We start from the raw sequence: 18,243 nt of genomic DNA, 5'->3' as shown, positions 1-18,243 counted from the left end.
ATTACGACCCTACGTCTATTATACACCCTTGGTTAAAAATAATTCTATACTATATGCTTATAAATTAACGCCCACAACAATATGTCAAGCTTAATTATAATAGTTTGCTTTCAGACATTCGCAATATATAATATTTGTAAGCAAAGTTTGCTTTTTTTATGATAGCAAGTAACGGGACGAACAATAGTACTTGCAGTGCCACCCAAAGCTGTAAACCGCAAAGATCTTAGGGGCATTGCCACTGCGCCCTTCATCCTGAGACACAAGTTGATAAGTCCAATGTCCCTGTAATTTCTCCAGCACCCTTACCCTTCAAAACCGAAACAGAGTAATGATCTACTTGGCGACAGAAATAGGTAAGGTGGCAAGTACTTCCCTTGACGAACCCTTTCACTAACGGAAGTACCCAAAGTAACGGAAGTACGGAAGTTCAAAACTGGACAGTAATGTTCATATTAGTGCTTGGCACCTTCTTCATTGTGCCAGAATAGTTCTCTAATTCTTTTTCTGCGTCATTGTTACTTGGCCTCATTCCGTCGTGACTCCATACAAATATTCGAATCCAGAGGACGTGTTTTCCTCTAGTAAATTTATATTTTATTAAACGTCGAAATTTTCTTATGTATACGTTTCGTAACGATGTAACGTGTTTGTGCACATAAATCACACACATTTTTGTGGAAAAGTTCAAAATGTCGAAGATACCGTAAACAGTTCCTTCCAGAAATTATAATGATAATAATAAAAAGATTTATTGCCTCAATAACGATACAAAAACAAAATGTATAAAAATCTTATATAAAGATCTGGGGCAAAAGGCAATGGCTCAGCTCCGTAAGCCTTGCTCAACATTGGTTTTCAGCCATTCCACCTTTCCCTGAGATCTAAAACGGGACATACTATAATAGGAGGAGGTATAGCAAATAAAAGAAGAACTTATATACAATATTAAACAGTATCAAATAAAAAAAGGTATATATTAGTGGCATGTGTGCGTATGCGTTTGTGTGTATCTCTCTCTGGGTGTGTATGTGTGTGAAATGTGTTTATAAGTGCGTGTTTAATTTATCTGTTATGGCAAGTTGTGGGTGAATGTGAATGAGTATGCCCATTTTAGAAGAAGTTTATTAAAATGAGATCTTTCCTGCAAGCGTGATTCAAATACGCCGCAGCGATTTCTTTTTCGTTTTATTTTTTATCAAATCCATTTTATATTTAATTTTGAAATGTTTTGAAATGTTGTTCATTTGTTTTCTCTCTTAAAGGGGGAGAAAGATCGTTCCATATTTTTTGTGGCTAGGAATCTTTATCCGATTTTGAGAGGCGGCACGCAAGCTTCTAAAATTTGTCATTTGCCTGTCAGGTATAAAAAAAAAAAAAAAAAAAATATTCCGGTTTTTTTATTTTAATTATAAACCTCTACAAGAACATCATCAGGGCTCTCAAGGCTACATTACAACCTACAATCTACAGGACATTTTTGGGCGGTGCAAGATCCAAGTGACAGCTGTACCTCCCTGAACGACAAAGAGCAAGTAGAACTAGTAAACTGGTGGAAGTTGGAATAGCATCCTGAAATAAAAACACAAGTGATGATGTAAAAAAAAAAACTAATAGAGAAAAGAGACGCTTGAGAACCTACGTAAAAACTTTTTGCATACAGGCCACGCGTTTTACTACCAGACTATCACTGCTTCGGGTTCTGCAAATAAGAAAACTTTCCGTCTAATTTCCTGCGGAATCGTGATAGTACTGAGCAAACTAACTCTAGTTGTGTTTTTATTTCAATTCGTGTCCGAGGTCTGGTGTTCGCACGGAATAAGTAATTCAGATAATGGCTATACCATTCTGATCTGAAAGTTTGGATTGTGTTGAAAGATATTAATTACAAAGTTAGCTCTCGGCATAGAAAACAACCTAGACAATGTATGGCATTTGAAACAAACTCTCGAATAAAACGATCGAATAGGTATCTAATTAAATAGATCAAATAGTAAACAAAAACATTAAGTAATAAAATATGTACAAAAAAAATTAAGTTTTTCATTCTTGGTATTGATATCTGCTTTTTTTTTTCATGTAAATAGACGTTTCGAGCACTTTACAGGTCTTGTGCTCATGGTTGACTGAAATGGAAAAATCATCAACCAGTTATGTCTAACATTTACCAAAACTTATTAACTGAAATATCTTATTTTTAATTTATGTACCAAAGATTGTTCCAACTCACGCTACAGACGAGTACATTTTGCGAAATATTTTATTAAATAACATTAAATAACTGCCTCCGTGGCCAAACGGTTACCATACCGGACTGCCACGTAGAGGTCCCCGGGTTCGATTCCCGGGCCGGGAGAAATATTTGTATGGCCTATATTTATTTCTCTCGCGAGTTTGGGTGTAATTTGTGGTTGTCTATGTGTGTGTCCATGGCACCCGCGACACAGGGTTTCCCTAGTGCGGGGCTATGTTGAGTGTGTGCGTTATTATTATTATTATTATTTGAAAAAACGAACTTTTCATAAATTTGTCAATTGATAGGATATTAGAAAATTAAAAAAAAATACCTATACGAGTCGTTTTTTTTTGTGATACTAATAGATGGGACGACAAGTCATGTGCTTGATGGTAAGCGACACGCCAGGCCATAGCAGTTACCTTGAGACATAAATTGAAAAGTCCCATATGCCTGGAATTTCACGAGCACCCCTTCAAAACCGGAACACAGCAATACTCACACTACTGCTTGGCGGCAGAAATAGGTAAGATGGCAGTACTTCCCTGGACGAATTCTTTCACAAGGAGCTCTACTGCAGTCTTATTTCTGTTTGGAGTTTTTTATCTGAGGAAATACTGGATCCCAAAGGAATGGTACGGATGGAGACCATCTTCTCTGTTAACAGTGTTCTTCGTATCGTTTACATGCTTCTTTTAATTTAGGCCTATCAGTAGTATATGTCTGGGAAAGAGGGGTAACATATAGTTAAATCAGATAAGTTTAGTAACCAATTCACTGTGGAGATTCCTGTGAACCACTGCGATATACTACATATAAATTAGAACTAAATACCATGGTGCCTTGAAACGGCGCGTGGCGACGGAACACGTGCGCATAGCACAATGAATAAGAGGTTGGGAGACGAAGTGGGGAGTGGTGCTGCGGTGCGTAAGTAGGCGGAGTTTGCGTTGCGATACCGCTCGTGTGGCACTCGGTACGTTGAACTATGTAATATGACGAAGTAACAGAAGAATTGCCACATTATCAAATTTTCATTAAGGACACACCAAACCAGTAATGGACAACAAGAGCACATAACACCAGCTCCGCGCACTCCGCTTTTTTTTTGTACGATTCTTGACGTTTGTTAAATCTGTATCAACCATATCAATTTATTTTTCCAAAAACTTAGGGTGAAACCGGGATAGATGCCACTTTTTTAAAGGTCCTAATTTAAAAATTATTAGTTTACCATGAATAATTCCGATACATTACATTAAGACTTGATTTTATTGATCGAACATTTACTGATTTTGAAGAAATGTACTGTTTGCAAACCTATTTTTTAGGATAGATGCCTACCTACAATGAAAATACTAAGAAGGATAGATGCCCTTTAGAATAAAATAGTAAAATACATAATAAAATGTTTTATTTGTAATCTTTAATATATTGTATATACAAATTACATCTTTAATAATAAATATATAGTGTTTAAAGTTACTACCTACTTCATTTCGTATTTTTGTAGCTATCAAAACATTCTATACAAAAATGTTCGCAATTTAAACTGTGACTGTGTTGTTTTTTGGTACTTTTAAACGTTTCAGTTACTTGTCCTTTTCACTAAAATAATGTATTTTTTTATTTTCTTTTCCTAACTTTCTTGTCTTGTCCTTAAGGGCACCTTATACCGCGAAAAATCGAGGTGACTATCCTATTCGATATGGATAGGTGCCCTTTTACTGTATAACTAAGCTATAGACAAAAGAGCGATTATTGACACCTAGGTGCGCAGATAATGAACCACCATATACTTATAATAAAAATAAAACGGACTTTATTATAACTTACAAAGTTACGCGACAATAAATACGTGCGTCTGAAAATTTGAACCAATTGTCGTGTTCGTCGCGGAAATAAACGCGTGTCAAGCCAGACGCGTCCATTCCACACGAAGTCCTGCTGGAACTTTAATGTGTGGTGTCTATACTCCTTATTTAAACTAATTATTCTTAGTTGCGATTTGCGGAAGTTAGGTTAGTCTGCGGCATCTATCTTTTTTCGATCTATCTTCGTTTTACACTACCTGTTTTTATTAACAACAAAATTTTATCAATTTTGCGCATCCACACCCAAAGATTACACCAACATCTTAATAACGAAGTACGAGAACAACGTACAATCGACCTCACGTTTGCTAATCAAGGTTCATGTATAATTAGGGACGTGACTATGTAAGTTAGTGATGTTTATTGAATACCCGGATCCCGGGAACCCCGGTCGTTTGACGTAGTGTGTTTAGGTTAACTTTGTATCTTAAACCTTCGCGTGACTCCTGAGGACACTTTAATAGTTTATTATTTAAAGCTGTAGATCGATAAGCTTAGATTGTGTAATGTCATTGTTATATACAGGATGCAATAAAATAATTTTCATCACTCGTAAATGGTATGATTGCACCTTTTTTTTTTTTTTGACTGTAATGTCCCAAATAAAACCCACGAGCCTTTTTTCTTTCCATTACAGCCATGGTCAGTAAGGAGTTTTTTGTTAAATTTGTAGCACGACATACTTCTTTACATAGGTCGGGTTCAAGTTCAAGCAAGGAGGTTACTTAAGTTCAAAATTAAAACATTCGCTTAAAATGTTATCTAAACAGAAATTTTATTGCAATTCAGCAGCCACATACTACTTAAATATTAGTATTAAGAATTTTTTAAATGATTTCAATTTAAAAATTATTTTTTGATAAAAATTTAGGAACTTTTTTTTACAATCCATCAAGGCTATATGTTTACAACATTTTAGTTCGAGTTGAATTGTCTGTGGAGGAATTAAAAAAAACAAAAACCCGCCAATTTCCAACTACATAATTGTTGTGATGTGAACCATGTTTATTGTATTTATTTCCTCACAAATGTGATGAAAAACATTGTATGTATCACGGACGACGGTAACAAAATACAATACTCGAGTCTTTAAAGCCCTTAGCCTTTGGCTTCGGGCTTCTAATAGACCCTCGTTAGTAATTTCTTATTTAAGGTCCTTAATACACAATATACTAGAACCATATGAAATATTGAAGGTAATAACGTCCTTGTATGTCAAGATAAGAAATAAAGCGAGTGACTGCACTAAGTTTTTTTTAAGACAACATCACACACGTTGCTCGGATCCCAAAGTAACTAAAAGACCTTGTTGATAGATAGCAATCTCTTGCCAACGATTCAAAGGCCCAACGTACTGTGCTGCGGAACGGAAGGGAAGTGAAGTTTTGTAACCACAGCATATTGAACTTTATGTCTACTGTGTAACGTACAAACTAGATACGAGACAAAAAAACAGGTCGCTCGTCTTTCGAAGAATTCTCGCGCAGGAATTCCCGCAGCTACCATGTCGTACAAAATTTATTTACATTCCTTTTCGCAGTAACGTAAACTGAACTAAAGGGTTCCCCATAGTAAAATCTTTAGAATCCCTGCACGAGGTGAACCTTTAAAGATACCTTACCTAATTATTACCCACTAATTACAGGGGTATTACCAGCGTGTGATTTCTTATTATATTTCCGGTATTTAGGAATAGTTACGCGCTTCATGATCTCGGATCTCTTACAGCGTTACCATTGGCACTCACTTTTTCTGGTAAGTTTAGTCTGCAAATAATAAACGGTCACATCGTTTACTCAACGTGTTAACATGGGAATACAAAAGGTTGTAGGCGTGGCTTCCCCGTCGGGCAGAATGTTCTACCAAAGTCTTTCTTTAACTAATTTCATATCTGCAACCAAAAGCCATATTTTAAATATTATTACCAAAAGTCCTGTAAAATAAATGTCCAAAACTCCAAAAATATCTGAAACATTTACAGCGATAAACTTTTGAACGCAGCTGTAAATAATTTGTTAAATTTTCTGAGCACATCATAAACTTATCTACCTTTTAAAATTCGTATAAAACGTGCTTCTGAAACTCTGGTACGGTGTCAGCAATGGAATCAGTGACCGCATTAGGTAATGTTACGTAACAACGCCCTGTCCTGACTAACTGCCATAGAATAACGTTTCAGGGCAAAGCTTTTTAACCCCTGACGCAACAAACATAGGGGACTTACCTATACCTTACCTATTTCTGCCGCCAAACGTTAAAGTGAGCTTTACTGCGTTCCGGTTTTGAAAGGTAATGGTGCTGGTGAAATTACAGGGATATGGTACTTGTCAACGTACGTGTCAACTTACTATTAATAAATAATTACATTTCGCTACCAATAAAAATGTATACCTTAACATTATATTTATTGATACGAAAATTACACGACTTGTGTTTGTAATAAAAATGTATTGTCAGTGTTACGTCGAAGCATAGATATGTTTTATTTGTGAATATTTAGTTTTTTTTTTAGTACCAAGTTACGGGACAACTAAGCGACATGCGGGTTCACAACGGTTGCAAAACCACTCTATGCTTTAAATCGCAAAGATCTGAGCGGTATTACCACTGCGCCTTTCACCCTGAGACAAGTTAATAAAGCCCATGTGCCTATAATTACACCAGTACCTTCAAAACCGGAACACAGTAATGCTGATATTACTGCTTGACGATAGAAATAGGCAAAGTGGCAGTACTTCCTTAGACGAAGTCTTCCACAAATTAACTCTACTGGTACCACATTCAACATAGCCCCGCACCAGGAAAACCCTGTGTCGCGTGTGCCATGGACACTCACACACACACACACACACACAAATTACACCCAAACTCACGAGAGAAATAAATGTAGGCCATACAAATATTTCTCCAGGTCCGGGAATCGAACCTGGGAACTCTACGTGGCAGTCCGGCATGGTAACCGTTTGGCCACAGAGGCAGTTAACATTTTAGCGTTGGGTTGTTTATGGAATGATGAATAACAATGATCTTTGTTATTCCAGTTGTGACAGCTCCGAGCTTCAAGGGAGTCGAGAGTACTCGAAAGAGCCCGAAACCGATTAACACATAATTGTTTGTAATTGGCTTTTAAATTAGTTAAATTATAACTCTCTTCGATGCTACATTTTTGTAATAAAATACATAGGTGTTTAAACAAGTTTTGCTTTAACAAAAAATTGTTAAAACTAAATATTTCTAGTACGTAGTCGAGGTTTTTCATTCTAATTCAGGGAAATAGAGCACAGCATGCGCGCAGATATTTTCCCTTGTTATTTTCAGAACTTGGTCTGACGTAGTGACTATGTGTTCTTAATTAAAATAGAAAGGTGCGTGTCAACCAACATTATCATAAAGATTTTTTTCCTAGTTTTTGATAGCTTGTTCTAGCGATGTACGACTGCGATGATGCCGACATTCGACTCGTTAGTAATTACTAATCCTGTCATACGAATGACAAATTAATAACCTACTAATTTTCATATTCGAATGGTCTTTATGATCATATCCCTTAGGTTTAAATCACTTTTGTGGGTACCTCTGGCTTCTTCGAATTTTAGGCAAAATGCATATCTCTTGAGTGCGAGTGATAGCTTTAATGTCTTGTCCAAGCAGGTTGATATTGACACTAGTGTTGCATCGATGAAGCGTGTTATTAGTAGTTTGTTTTTTGGCAAGTAGTTTACCTATAGGGTAAAACCGGGATAGATGCCCCACTTTTTGAAGGGGCCTCCTAATTTAAAAAAATATTCGTTTAGCATAAACAATTCCTTTGGATATAACTAGTTTCATCTTTTACATCACATTAATTCTCGATTTTATTGATCTAACATTTACTGATTTTGTAGAAATTGACTTTTTGCAAACCTATTTTTTTTAGGATAGATGCCTACCTACAATGAAAATACTAAGAAGGATAGTAGCCCTTTAGAATAAAATAGTAAAATTCGTAATAAAAAGTTTTATTTGTAATCTTTAATGTATTGTATATACTTATTACATTTTTAATAATAAATATACATATACGTATTTTAAGTTACTACCTACTTCACTTCGTATTTTTGTAGCTATCAAAACATTCTATACAAAAATGTTCGCTGTTTGAACTATGAATAATTTGTCTTGTTGATACTTTCACTTGCTTTTAAACTATTATTATTTACATGTCTTTTTCACTAAAATAATGTATTTTTTTTTCTTTTCCTAACTTTCTTGTCTTGTCCTTAAGGGCACCTTATACCGCGAAAAATCGAGGCGACTATCCTATTCGATATGGATAGGTGCCCTTTTACTGTATAACTAAGCTATATACAAAAGAGCGATTATTGACACCTAGGTGCACAGATAATGAACCAGCATATAGTTATAATAAAAATAAAACGGACTTTTCCTTTGCCCCTAACGGCTAACCTATACCGCGAAAAATCGAGGCGACTATTATATAACTAAGCTATATTCAAAAGAGCAATTATTCACACCTAGGTGCGCAGTTAATGGACAAGTGTATAGTTATAATGAAAATAAATTTTAGAATTTATTATAACTTACAAAGTTATGCGACAGGAAATACTTGCGTCTGAAATTTTGTTTTACGTTTATCGTGTTCGTCGCGGAGATAAACGCATGCAGGCCAAACGCGTCTATTCCACACGAAGCCCTGCAGGAACTTTGATGAGTGGTGTCTATACTTCTTATTTAAACCAATTATTCTTTTGGGATTTGGGGAAGTTAGGTTTTTTGAAAACGAGGCACCTATCCCACTGCGGCATCTATCCCGGTTTTACCCTATAGTATAGTCACTGGTTATATATCCATAGTTTCCATAGAGCATTTCTGCTCGTGATCTCCTTACCCTCACTTACATATGGTAAATAACGTAAATGTGACGGAGACAAGAATATTTTAATATGGACATGGTGAATGATCTGGTAGAGTTTTGAGTAGTTCCGACGTAATAATCATTCGACTCGGGCACCCGACTGAATGGCAGAGGCATTCGGTATCGGTAATCATTCGACAGAAGTCGAATGAGTTGCTCATTCGAATTATTAGTATTCGTAACATTCAACGTCGCGCATCTCTAGTTTGTTCCAAAATTTACATATATAATGAAAACTCTTGCTCTTGTGCTTGTTGTTGTTCGGGAATTACAGTAACAGATCACCGTCGACTGCCATTGATGAGCAGAGTACCAAAAAAACACAAAGGCAGTACTCCATACGACCGGACTTGTGCTTGATACAGCTAAAGCAACTGTCTCGGTATGAAGCAATGCCTCACTCTGGAAAGGATGCCGAGGTTCGTGGCTGCATTTTGGCCATGGTTAGAGCAGTGCTACGGTGCAGCACGGACAAACAAGTCCCACCGACCGGGTCGACGAATATTTTCCTGTGTGTTCGATGTTTGTATTCTTACAAAACTTTGTATTATGACAAAACTACTGAAGTTATTTCACAAAAAATCTCAATAAATACATAATTAGCAGAATTGGGACCCTGCATAGGATCTGAAACGAATGTTTGCTTGAAAGAAGAAATATACGTGGTTTGGATCCCGAAAAAATTGCTTTGTCGAAGAAAACTATTTAAAAAGATAAGAAACCCATTTACCATTCTCTACGCTCTACAGAAACTTAGAACAAAAACCGACGTCGTCCTAAAACTTGTTAGTCAAGTAACAGGACACTGTAGACTGGAGGTTACGCTCGTCAGGCGCGCACAAAGCGTGGCCCGTTTTGCCGCGGCAGCCGTTGTGAACTTGCGGGTCGCTGTTGCTAGTTCCAGTGTCGAGTTTTAGTTTTTCGTGGTAATTTGTCGGGTGTTTGTAGTGCTAGGTGGCGCAAACTTTGGTGCCTGTAAGGAAATTCAGTTTACTCTCAATCGAAAGTCCATCTTGTCGAATTTGATATTTGGAAATTGTTTAATAGATCTTTTTCTATTTATTTATTCATTAACAATTCATAATTCAATCTAATTTATTTTTATTATATACAGGTTAGTTACAATGAAAGCTTGAATACTAGAAAGTAAAAATAGGATTAAATTGTGCCCAAGAAGCTGTTAAATTTGAAGGATACTAAGACCCATATAGTATATATACCGTAAGGGCTAACATAATTATACATACAATATAATATGACAATAAAATAAACTAAATAACTAATCTACACGTCTTGCACTTCTCGGCAACGTGTGGCGCAATCTGTTAGGTAACCAGCCGCGGAATCGCCGTCAGCCTTCGGCCATAACTCTTCCTTCATGAAGGTCGACAGATGTTCGGTCGGTACTCTCACCACAACGGAATAAAAATTTACGTTGTTGCGGGACTCCAGCCGCTCGCTCGACCCTCACAGTGTATTTGATTTTTACCCTGATGTACTCCACTATCTTCTCAGACTTCGTAGAGTAATGCAGTCGTGACAGGTACAGCAGCGTCGTCGGTATGGCCGGACGCAGCAGGAAGTTCGGTTCTGTCAGTGCTGTGTTACGCTGGTTACGTCTGGTGGGCTTCCTCATCCTCTTCACCATCTTTGTGAAGCCGTCCTAGTCGCATTGATCCGTCTGCCTCTGTGGTTTCGCAAGATCAGAGACAGGCACACGGGGATTGGTTTTACTCTTAGCCGATTGCCGATTCTCGAGTTTCGAAGTGGCGGGTCGGCTAATGCGTTGGGCAAGATGGCTGCCGGCCCTAGAGTTTCCCAGACAGTCTATTAATTTTTTGGATAAAAACCATTATTGTAATTCAATTTATTGAACATCAGGATGTTTGTGAAGTTACTCCACTAGTTTGCTATAGTTATTAATACAAAGATTGAACACTTACAAAAAACTCCTTCGATCCGGTTGGATGCGAACCAACGTCTTCAAGCAAACCGTGTCATGCGCTATGCCAACTAAGCCACGGAACGAACCAGCGGACCTGACTAATTTTTCATAAAGAAAATACTATTCTTCTTAACACATTACGTTTTTATAAATGTACTGTGACGCTAGTGTAAGAATGTAACTTGTTTAAACCTATCGTACCGTCGATCACTCACTTACAGCAACCACCGCGTAAATGTTAAACTATTTTAAATTCAACATGTCACCAATTCCCATAAATAAAAGCCCTTCACTGCACCCTAAGGGCTGATGATTAAAATCAAATTGCACTGCAAGGTTTTCTATTATGACAGCGTAATCAATCATTTCCCCTACCTTATGCGTTGTATTTGAAAGCACAAGCGTTTGGGACCCTGAAGGGTCCCACTCTTTGGAAAAGTTATATTCATAATGTATTGATACTACCGTACATAATATAGTATGCATTAACAATTAATAACTCATTTATTCTTGAAATCACTGTTTGAATGTAAGTTACAGGTAGATGAGACTTGTCAACTTATGTCCTCAAAGCAGGGGTCGGCAACCTTTTGGGTTGGAAGAGCCAAATATTACAATTTGCAAATTTTCACAGTTTTTAAAGAGCCACTAAAATTTTTCTTGCCAATATTATAGTACTTACTTATTTATATAAAGGTATTTGATTTTGGTTTAAAATAAAAAACTTAAAAATAAGAAATAATATATATTTATTCATACTTAGTATTTTTTTACAACAAATGAAAGTATTTAACTACAAAATTAAAATAATTATATAATACAACTACAGAATTGAGTAGTAAATCAATGAGAGCATTGGCTTTGCATGCCTTTTGAAAGTTGGGCAAATTTGGCTCATAACAAGTTGTTTTTAACGACTTCAAAAAAAGGAGGACGTTCTCAATTGGACTATATGTTTTTTTATATGTATGTTACGCGATAACTCGTATTTGTGACTCGTAACGCGATTTGTGAACCGATTTTCATGATTCTTTTTCTTGGAAAGAAGGTGCCTTTGATGTGGTACCATTTAAATTTAAAGAAAATTTTCCACCTCTAAGGGTAGCAAATGGCTTTTGAGGTCGGTTTTTTAACCGACATCAAACAATGGAGGAGGTTCTCAATTCGACTGTATGTTTTTTTTAAAGGGCATCTATCCTTTTTAGTATTTTCATCGTGTGGCGTCTATCCATATAGGTAGATATCTATCCTCAAAAAAATAGGTTTTCAAAAAGTCAATTTCTTCAAAATCAGTAAATATTAGATCAATAAAATCAAGTCTAAGGGTCGTATTCTAGAACTCTATTCAATGCTCAAGTCAGGATTGCACTGGCAACACAAGCACTGGAAATACGACCCTAATGACAGGGACTTGAGTATGATTTCGAGTGCTTTAAACCATACTCAAATCCTGACTTGAGCATTGAGTAGAGTTCTAGAATACGACCCTTAATGTAATGTAAAAGATTAAACTGGTTATATCCATAGTAATTATTCATGGTAAACTAATAATTTTTGAATTAGGAGACCTTTTCAAAAAGTGGGGCAGTTCTAACCCGGTTTTACCCAAACGGCGATATTTGTTATTCTGCAAAAATCTAGTTGCAATCACAGTTGAGTCCCAATAAAATGTCAGTGGAATTGCTAAAATAGCATTCATACACTCAATCACTAACGATCGATGTTGCCTTACTAAAACCATGAAAATCAGCAATTTAGTCTATAATTTAAACAATAATAATTTTAGTAATACTCTTTGTCATCGACTCGCCATTGAAGAGCACAACACTAAAAAATTTCAATAGCAGGTACAGACTAGCCACTGAGAATCCTTTACTCTTAACTTTTAAGCTTGAAACATGCAGAGAGCGGGTGTGGGTCGGGCGTGTGTCGGGTCGGGACGGGTGCAGGTCGGGCGTGAGTCGGGTCGGGACGGGTGCAGGTCGGGCGTGCGTCGGGTCGGGACGGGAGCGAGACGAGTGCGGGTCGGGCACACCCGCTCTCTCTGTTTCACGCTTTGGCAAACCATCAAATGTACAAAATCTTGACATTCACATTCTAACAACACACAATTGAGATAATATAAAATTACCAGACTTAGTGCTCTGAGCGTCACTGCAAATAAAGAGAGACGTGTCGCTTACCACCAGTCGCGCGGCATGTTCGACCTATCATGTTATGATAAAAAACAGTCATTTCGTGTGTAGAATCTTTAAACTTCTCTCCTGAAAGTTGTCATTTTACAGATGTTACCTTATTACACCAAGAGTGCTGTGTCATCCACAACAAGACCTTATAGACCGTGGTTGGTCGTCTATTCTAGATAAAAATCATTTTCGCTGTATTAACATTAATATTGTTGCTGGTAACTTTGATACAATGTTTTTTGTGATCTTATTAAAGGCAACAACCCTTGTCCAACAAAATTATCTCCTATATTTATTGTTATTCAAGCCGGCAAACAGACGACACACGGTCCATTGTCCCGTAATTGTGTATGGTATTCTATTGTGGAACAATTCATGTGACACTGATAGTGTTCTAATTTCTCAAAAGCGAGCGTAACGCTTGATTAATTTGCAACACTCGCAATTTGACGCTGATATCTCTGAAATTGAACTTATTGGCTGTTTCGTGCGTATGCCTTTTTAAAAACAAAACCTTTGTTATAATTATTAATACAAAGATCGAACACTCAGAAAAAATTCCTTCGATTCGGTCGAATTCGAACCGACGTCTTCTTGCATACCGTGCCAGAGGCTATACCAACTAAGCTACGGCCAAAAAGTCGTTGAAAGACCAAGTACAAAGACACGACGCAAGCACATGGAAAAATTCGTGAGGTCCGTTGGTTCGTTCCGTTGCTTAGTTGGTCAATAAAAATTTAATTAACAAAACTTTTGTTCAAAGCTTCCGACACGAAGTTCCCGGATATACGTACTGCCAATTTACCTATTTCTGCCGCCAAGCAGTAATGTGAACATTACTCCGTGTCAGTTTTGAAGGGTAAAGGTGCTTGTGTATTTATAAGCACATGGGACTTGCCAACTTATGTTTCAAAGCACAGTGGCAGTGATGGCAATTTGTGATTTAAAACGCCGACTGGCTATTCAACTGTTATGGACAGGCGCACGGCTTGTTCGTTTCAATTTCATATTAATTGTGTAGAGCATTACCCATCTGACTTCTTTCTGGGAGTACATACCTTTAGATTAGTTACTTTGTCAGTTAATTTGGTAACAAAACCGATTGCTTTCAATACTGGTGTCACTCAAGTCTACATATTGGTACCATGTTTGTTTATTTGTTATAACTACAAACCAATGGTCGATATAAATGACGACATTTTACTTTTGAACCCTGAAATGATGATATTAATATTAATTTCCGACTTCAATGTTCTTGTTCTCATTACAAAAGAAACAGTTGTTTAAATTTCCGCAACATGGCGCAGGTACAGTTAACTTGTCAACCTTTTCAATCATCCATTAAGACCACATGTCATTCCGAAATAGACACAAACCACGAGTTGACAATGGATCGACATCGACACGAATATCGTGTGAACAACACGTATCGGGTTCCCATAAACAAAATTCAATACGACCTTACGTAATTAGAGCGCTACTGTTTCTGAGATCCCAATAAAAACAACCAATCACAGAGCTAGAACTAAATTGAGACTTTGATTAGGAGGACAAATTCAGCGATTGCCTCGGCTTGGCTATTAAGTTCCCCAAACATCACATGAAAAGATTCAATTCACAATTTAAACCAATTTAGGCAACGAAGTACTAAATTAGGCCAGTATTGGGTTTTCTAAAAAGGGCGCCCCCAATTTGGAAATTCTTTTACTCGTAAATGCGGAGAATTCCCTAGTTTGAGACCTGGAAATTGGTGTAATTGTTTGCCGCGCTTATTAATTTCTTTTCCACAATTTCACACCTCGAAAAAACCGCGTATAAATTTTCATACCAATTTAATAGCAAAGCCGACGTTTTTCCTGACTGATATTTAATTTACGGTAGGCCTTTAATCCTTAAATGACGATAAAGTTAAATGAGTTACGGTCTGATTATTAAAATGGATTCGAATTAATTAAATTGGTCATAAAAAAGTGTGAGCCGGCATTATGGGTGCTGACGTGGGTCTCGGTTTCGATTTCCAGTGGGACCGATTATAAAAACGTGACATTTGAAATTACATTTAGATTCTTTAGGTTATAAATAGAATACTGACAGTAACACATCCATGAACCACCGTAAAATGAAACATCAGAATTCATGGTACGAGGTACCCCGTTTCGTTATACGGATCTCAAAAACCAACTACGGGATTTCTGTGTTTTTTTTTAATATCAAGTGTCCCGAACAAGTCGCACGAAGAATTAGAAATCAATGAATAAATTAATGAAATATTCTTTATTGTGCATAAAATTACCGTTAAAATAGAATATAGTAACTTAAGTATAAAAATAGTAGATTCATGTGCAACAGGCGGCCTTGTTGCTACGTAGAAATTTCTTCCGGGCAACCTTAGGATTTAAATTTGGGATATTCAAAAGGGGTGCAACCAAAGAATATCATTATAAGTATACTACATTGAATTACAATGATTATTTACTAAATTCTTATCTTGTCCTCAGCACCCCCAACGTCATTGGAGATAGTGAACCACCCACACAACTCAAAGCTGGAGGTTAAAGAGGGGGAGGAAGTCACCCTCGAGTGTCAAGCCAAGAACGCCAAACCTGCTGCTAAAATCATCTGGTACAGAGGGAATGTCGAGCTCAAAGGTGATAAAGGTGAGTTGGTACACCCTCTTGTATAATTTATGTTTTGTACCCTTTCGAGTAGAAATAATGGCAGTAACGTAAATTACGTATTGTGAGCTGGTTCCTCATACTTAGAACATTTGTAACTATCATGCTTCAGTGTACTTTTACCAAAAACTTAATACTGACGAAATAAAATAATCTATTTCATAGGCAAATTACACTTATACAACGGGTTGCTTTATGTAAATAAACATTTGTATACGTTTATCATTTACAATATTTATATGAAATATGATAGATCGACACTACCTGCTAGACCTAAACGAGTCATTACCGCGGAATTTTCTCATCCAAGTACGCTGAAGCTTTGTAATAAGTTGGTATTTTGATTGTTAACGGTTATCAATAGACGACGAAGCTGCAGAGCCTTGAACACCGCCGTAAAGTTGCCTGCTTATCGGTATTTTACAGGGTATATCACGGAGAGTGTGCTATAGAACTACATGGTTTAATTCCGCCTTCCCCTTTCCATCACCGGGGGACTAGGCGTAGGCTTGGGTTCCACCCTTATGTTGTGGATATTCCAAAGATTCGCACGAAGCGTTACGCTTCCACATTTATATATACAATAAGTAATATATATACGAAAGGCTATTGCAAGAATTGCCTATGGTTCACCCAGGTGAACCAGGTGGTCCACGGGTAAGAAGCGAAAACAAAAAAAATATATGAAAGTTTATTTACTTGCATGATACGGAAGTACTTTCTTTAGCTCTTTCTAGTGGTTTCTATGAACAAACATTAAATAAAATTTAACTTAAAGTTTGATTACATTACAGTCGGTATAAGCCTCACCTCGGGGTTGAAAACAACATATTAAATAATTAAATACTTAAGTCAAAAGGCTACCGTATTTAACTCAGACATACTTTTACAAAAAGTACTGAGTTTAGGCAAAACAAAAAGAAGTAATAAAACGAAAATTAACTTACTAATGACTAAAACGAAATTACTGTGCTTGTGTTCGTTTAAAAGATGTTTATTTGACATATGCCTTGAGTTTCCTACTTATTGTTCTCAGGGGAATATGCTGGGGAATGTTTACTGTCATTCTTCCGTTCCATTCCCTAACTGATTTATTGAATTTATAAACGGAATTATTCCATTTAGTCTTCAGCTTGTGACATCCATCTGCTGCCAGCAGCCTTTCGCAGGTCGTCGCTCCATCTGGGGGTCGATTCAGAACGTTACGATAAGTCAGTTGTCGGCCGATTTCTTTTCAATTTTATTCGCCACACCGAAATCGAACGTCAAACCGAAAAGAAACCTGCATGACTTCACACCCTACATCATCACGGCTACAAACATTATTCAGAACATAGTTATCGAATTAAAGTTACAGAACGTTTTATTGCATAAAGCAAAATTGTAAGATGGAAATCTCTTATTATTTTAAATAAAGTCTGGATTGTGTTCAATTTTATTAATTTATTTTAATGCAACACTAATGTATATTATAATGTATATATTTTAGGCCTTTAAAGTCTTAAAAATGTATACAAAAGGATTTTCATTTTTCTTATAATCTATTTCACCGAGTAACTCCGTAAACGCTGTTGGATAACGATGTCATATCCGAATCCGAATGGAGCGTTTAACTTGGAACGTTCTAAAGAACTCGGAATGCGCCCTTCGATTCGAGAACGATATCCAATACGAACGATATCGAAAAGTTCTGAATCGGGGTCCTAAGCAGAGAGCGTCCTACAGTACGTTTGCCGTGGTCTCCACTCAAGAACTCGCTTCCTCCATCGGTTATCGGTTCTTCGACAGATACGGCCAACCCGCTGCCACTTCAGCTTGCTTATTCTACCAGCTATATCGTAGACCTTGATTCTCCGTCAGATAACCTCATTTTGAGTCTTGTCCTTTAGAGAACTTCCAAGCATAGCTCAGAATCACACAAAGTATTAGTATACATTCAAATTAGCAAAACGACATCTACCAATATCAAAAATACCGTTATTAAAATCGATAGTCAAAAATTTTGAGATGTACCGAAAGCACTATCGTGCTTTTTCGGATGTTTTTGGCGCAATATCACAAATTAATATCCGCTATTGGAATCATGCGTATTTGTAGGAAATAGTCGTTTTCCAGCTCGTTAAACTCAGACGCAATGAAAAATCTATCATAATAAATTTTCAGCGTTTTTACATTCCGGGCTTTAAAGCTTTTTTTTTGGGATTCCAGCAAATTTCATGGATTATTACGTTTGTTTATTCACTCGCAGATGCTACGTAAGCGTTTACAAACAGAATATATAATCATCAACGCATTTTACATCCCTTTGCTGGCAGTCCATAGCCGGCCACACTGACGCAATGCGTGTTGGGGACTATAGACTATAGAGCGCATATGTCACATGTGCGGGCGTGGAAAGGGTCAGTCAGTGTT

At 36.9% G+C, this 18,243-nt stretch overlaps 1 protein-coding gene across 1 annotated transcript in view; it reads left to right on the top strand.

The window, feature by feature from the left end:
• The window catches only part of LOC113233559 (nephrin), a 485,341-nt gene that overhangs the window by 267,197 nt on the left and 199,901 nt on the right, over positions 1–18,243 (top strand). The window contains exon 5 of the mRNA XM_026468687.1: positions 15,655–15,813. Coding sequence (XP_026324472.1) covers positions 15,655–15,813 — 159 coding nt within the window. The remainder of the gene's footprint in view (positions 1–15,654; positions 15,814–18,243) is intronic.

This window comes from Hyposmocoma kahamanoa, unplaced genomic scaffold, assembly GCF_003589595.1.
Source record: "Hyposmocoma kahamanoa isolate Upper Pololo Valley unplaced genomic scaffold, ASM358959v1 79, whole genome shotgun sequence".
NCBI lineage: Eukaryota > Metazoa > Arthropoda > Insecta > Lepidoptera > Cosmopterigidae > Hyposmocoma > Hyposmocoma kahamanoa.
Note: the sequence above shows the minus strand (reverse complement) of the source record. Positions and strands in the feature narration are given on the sequence as shown.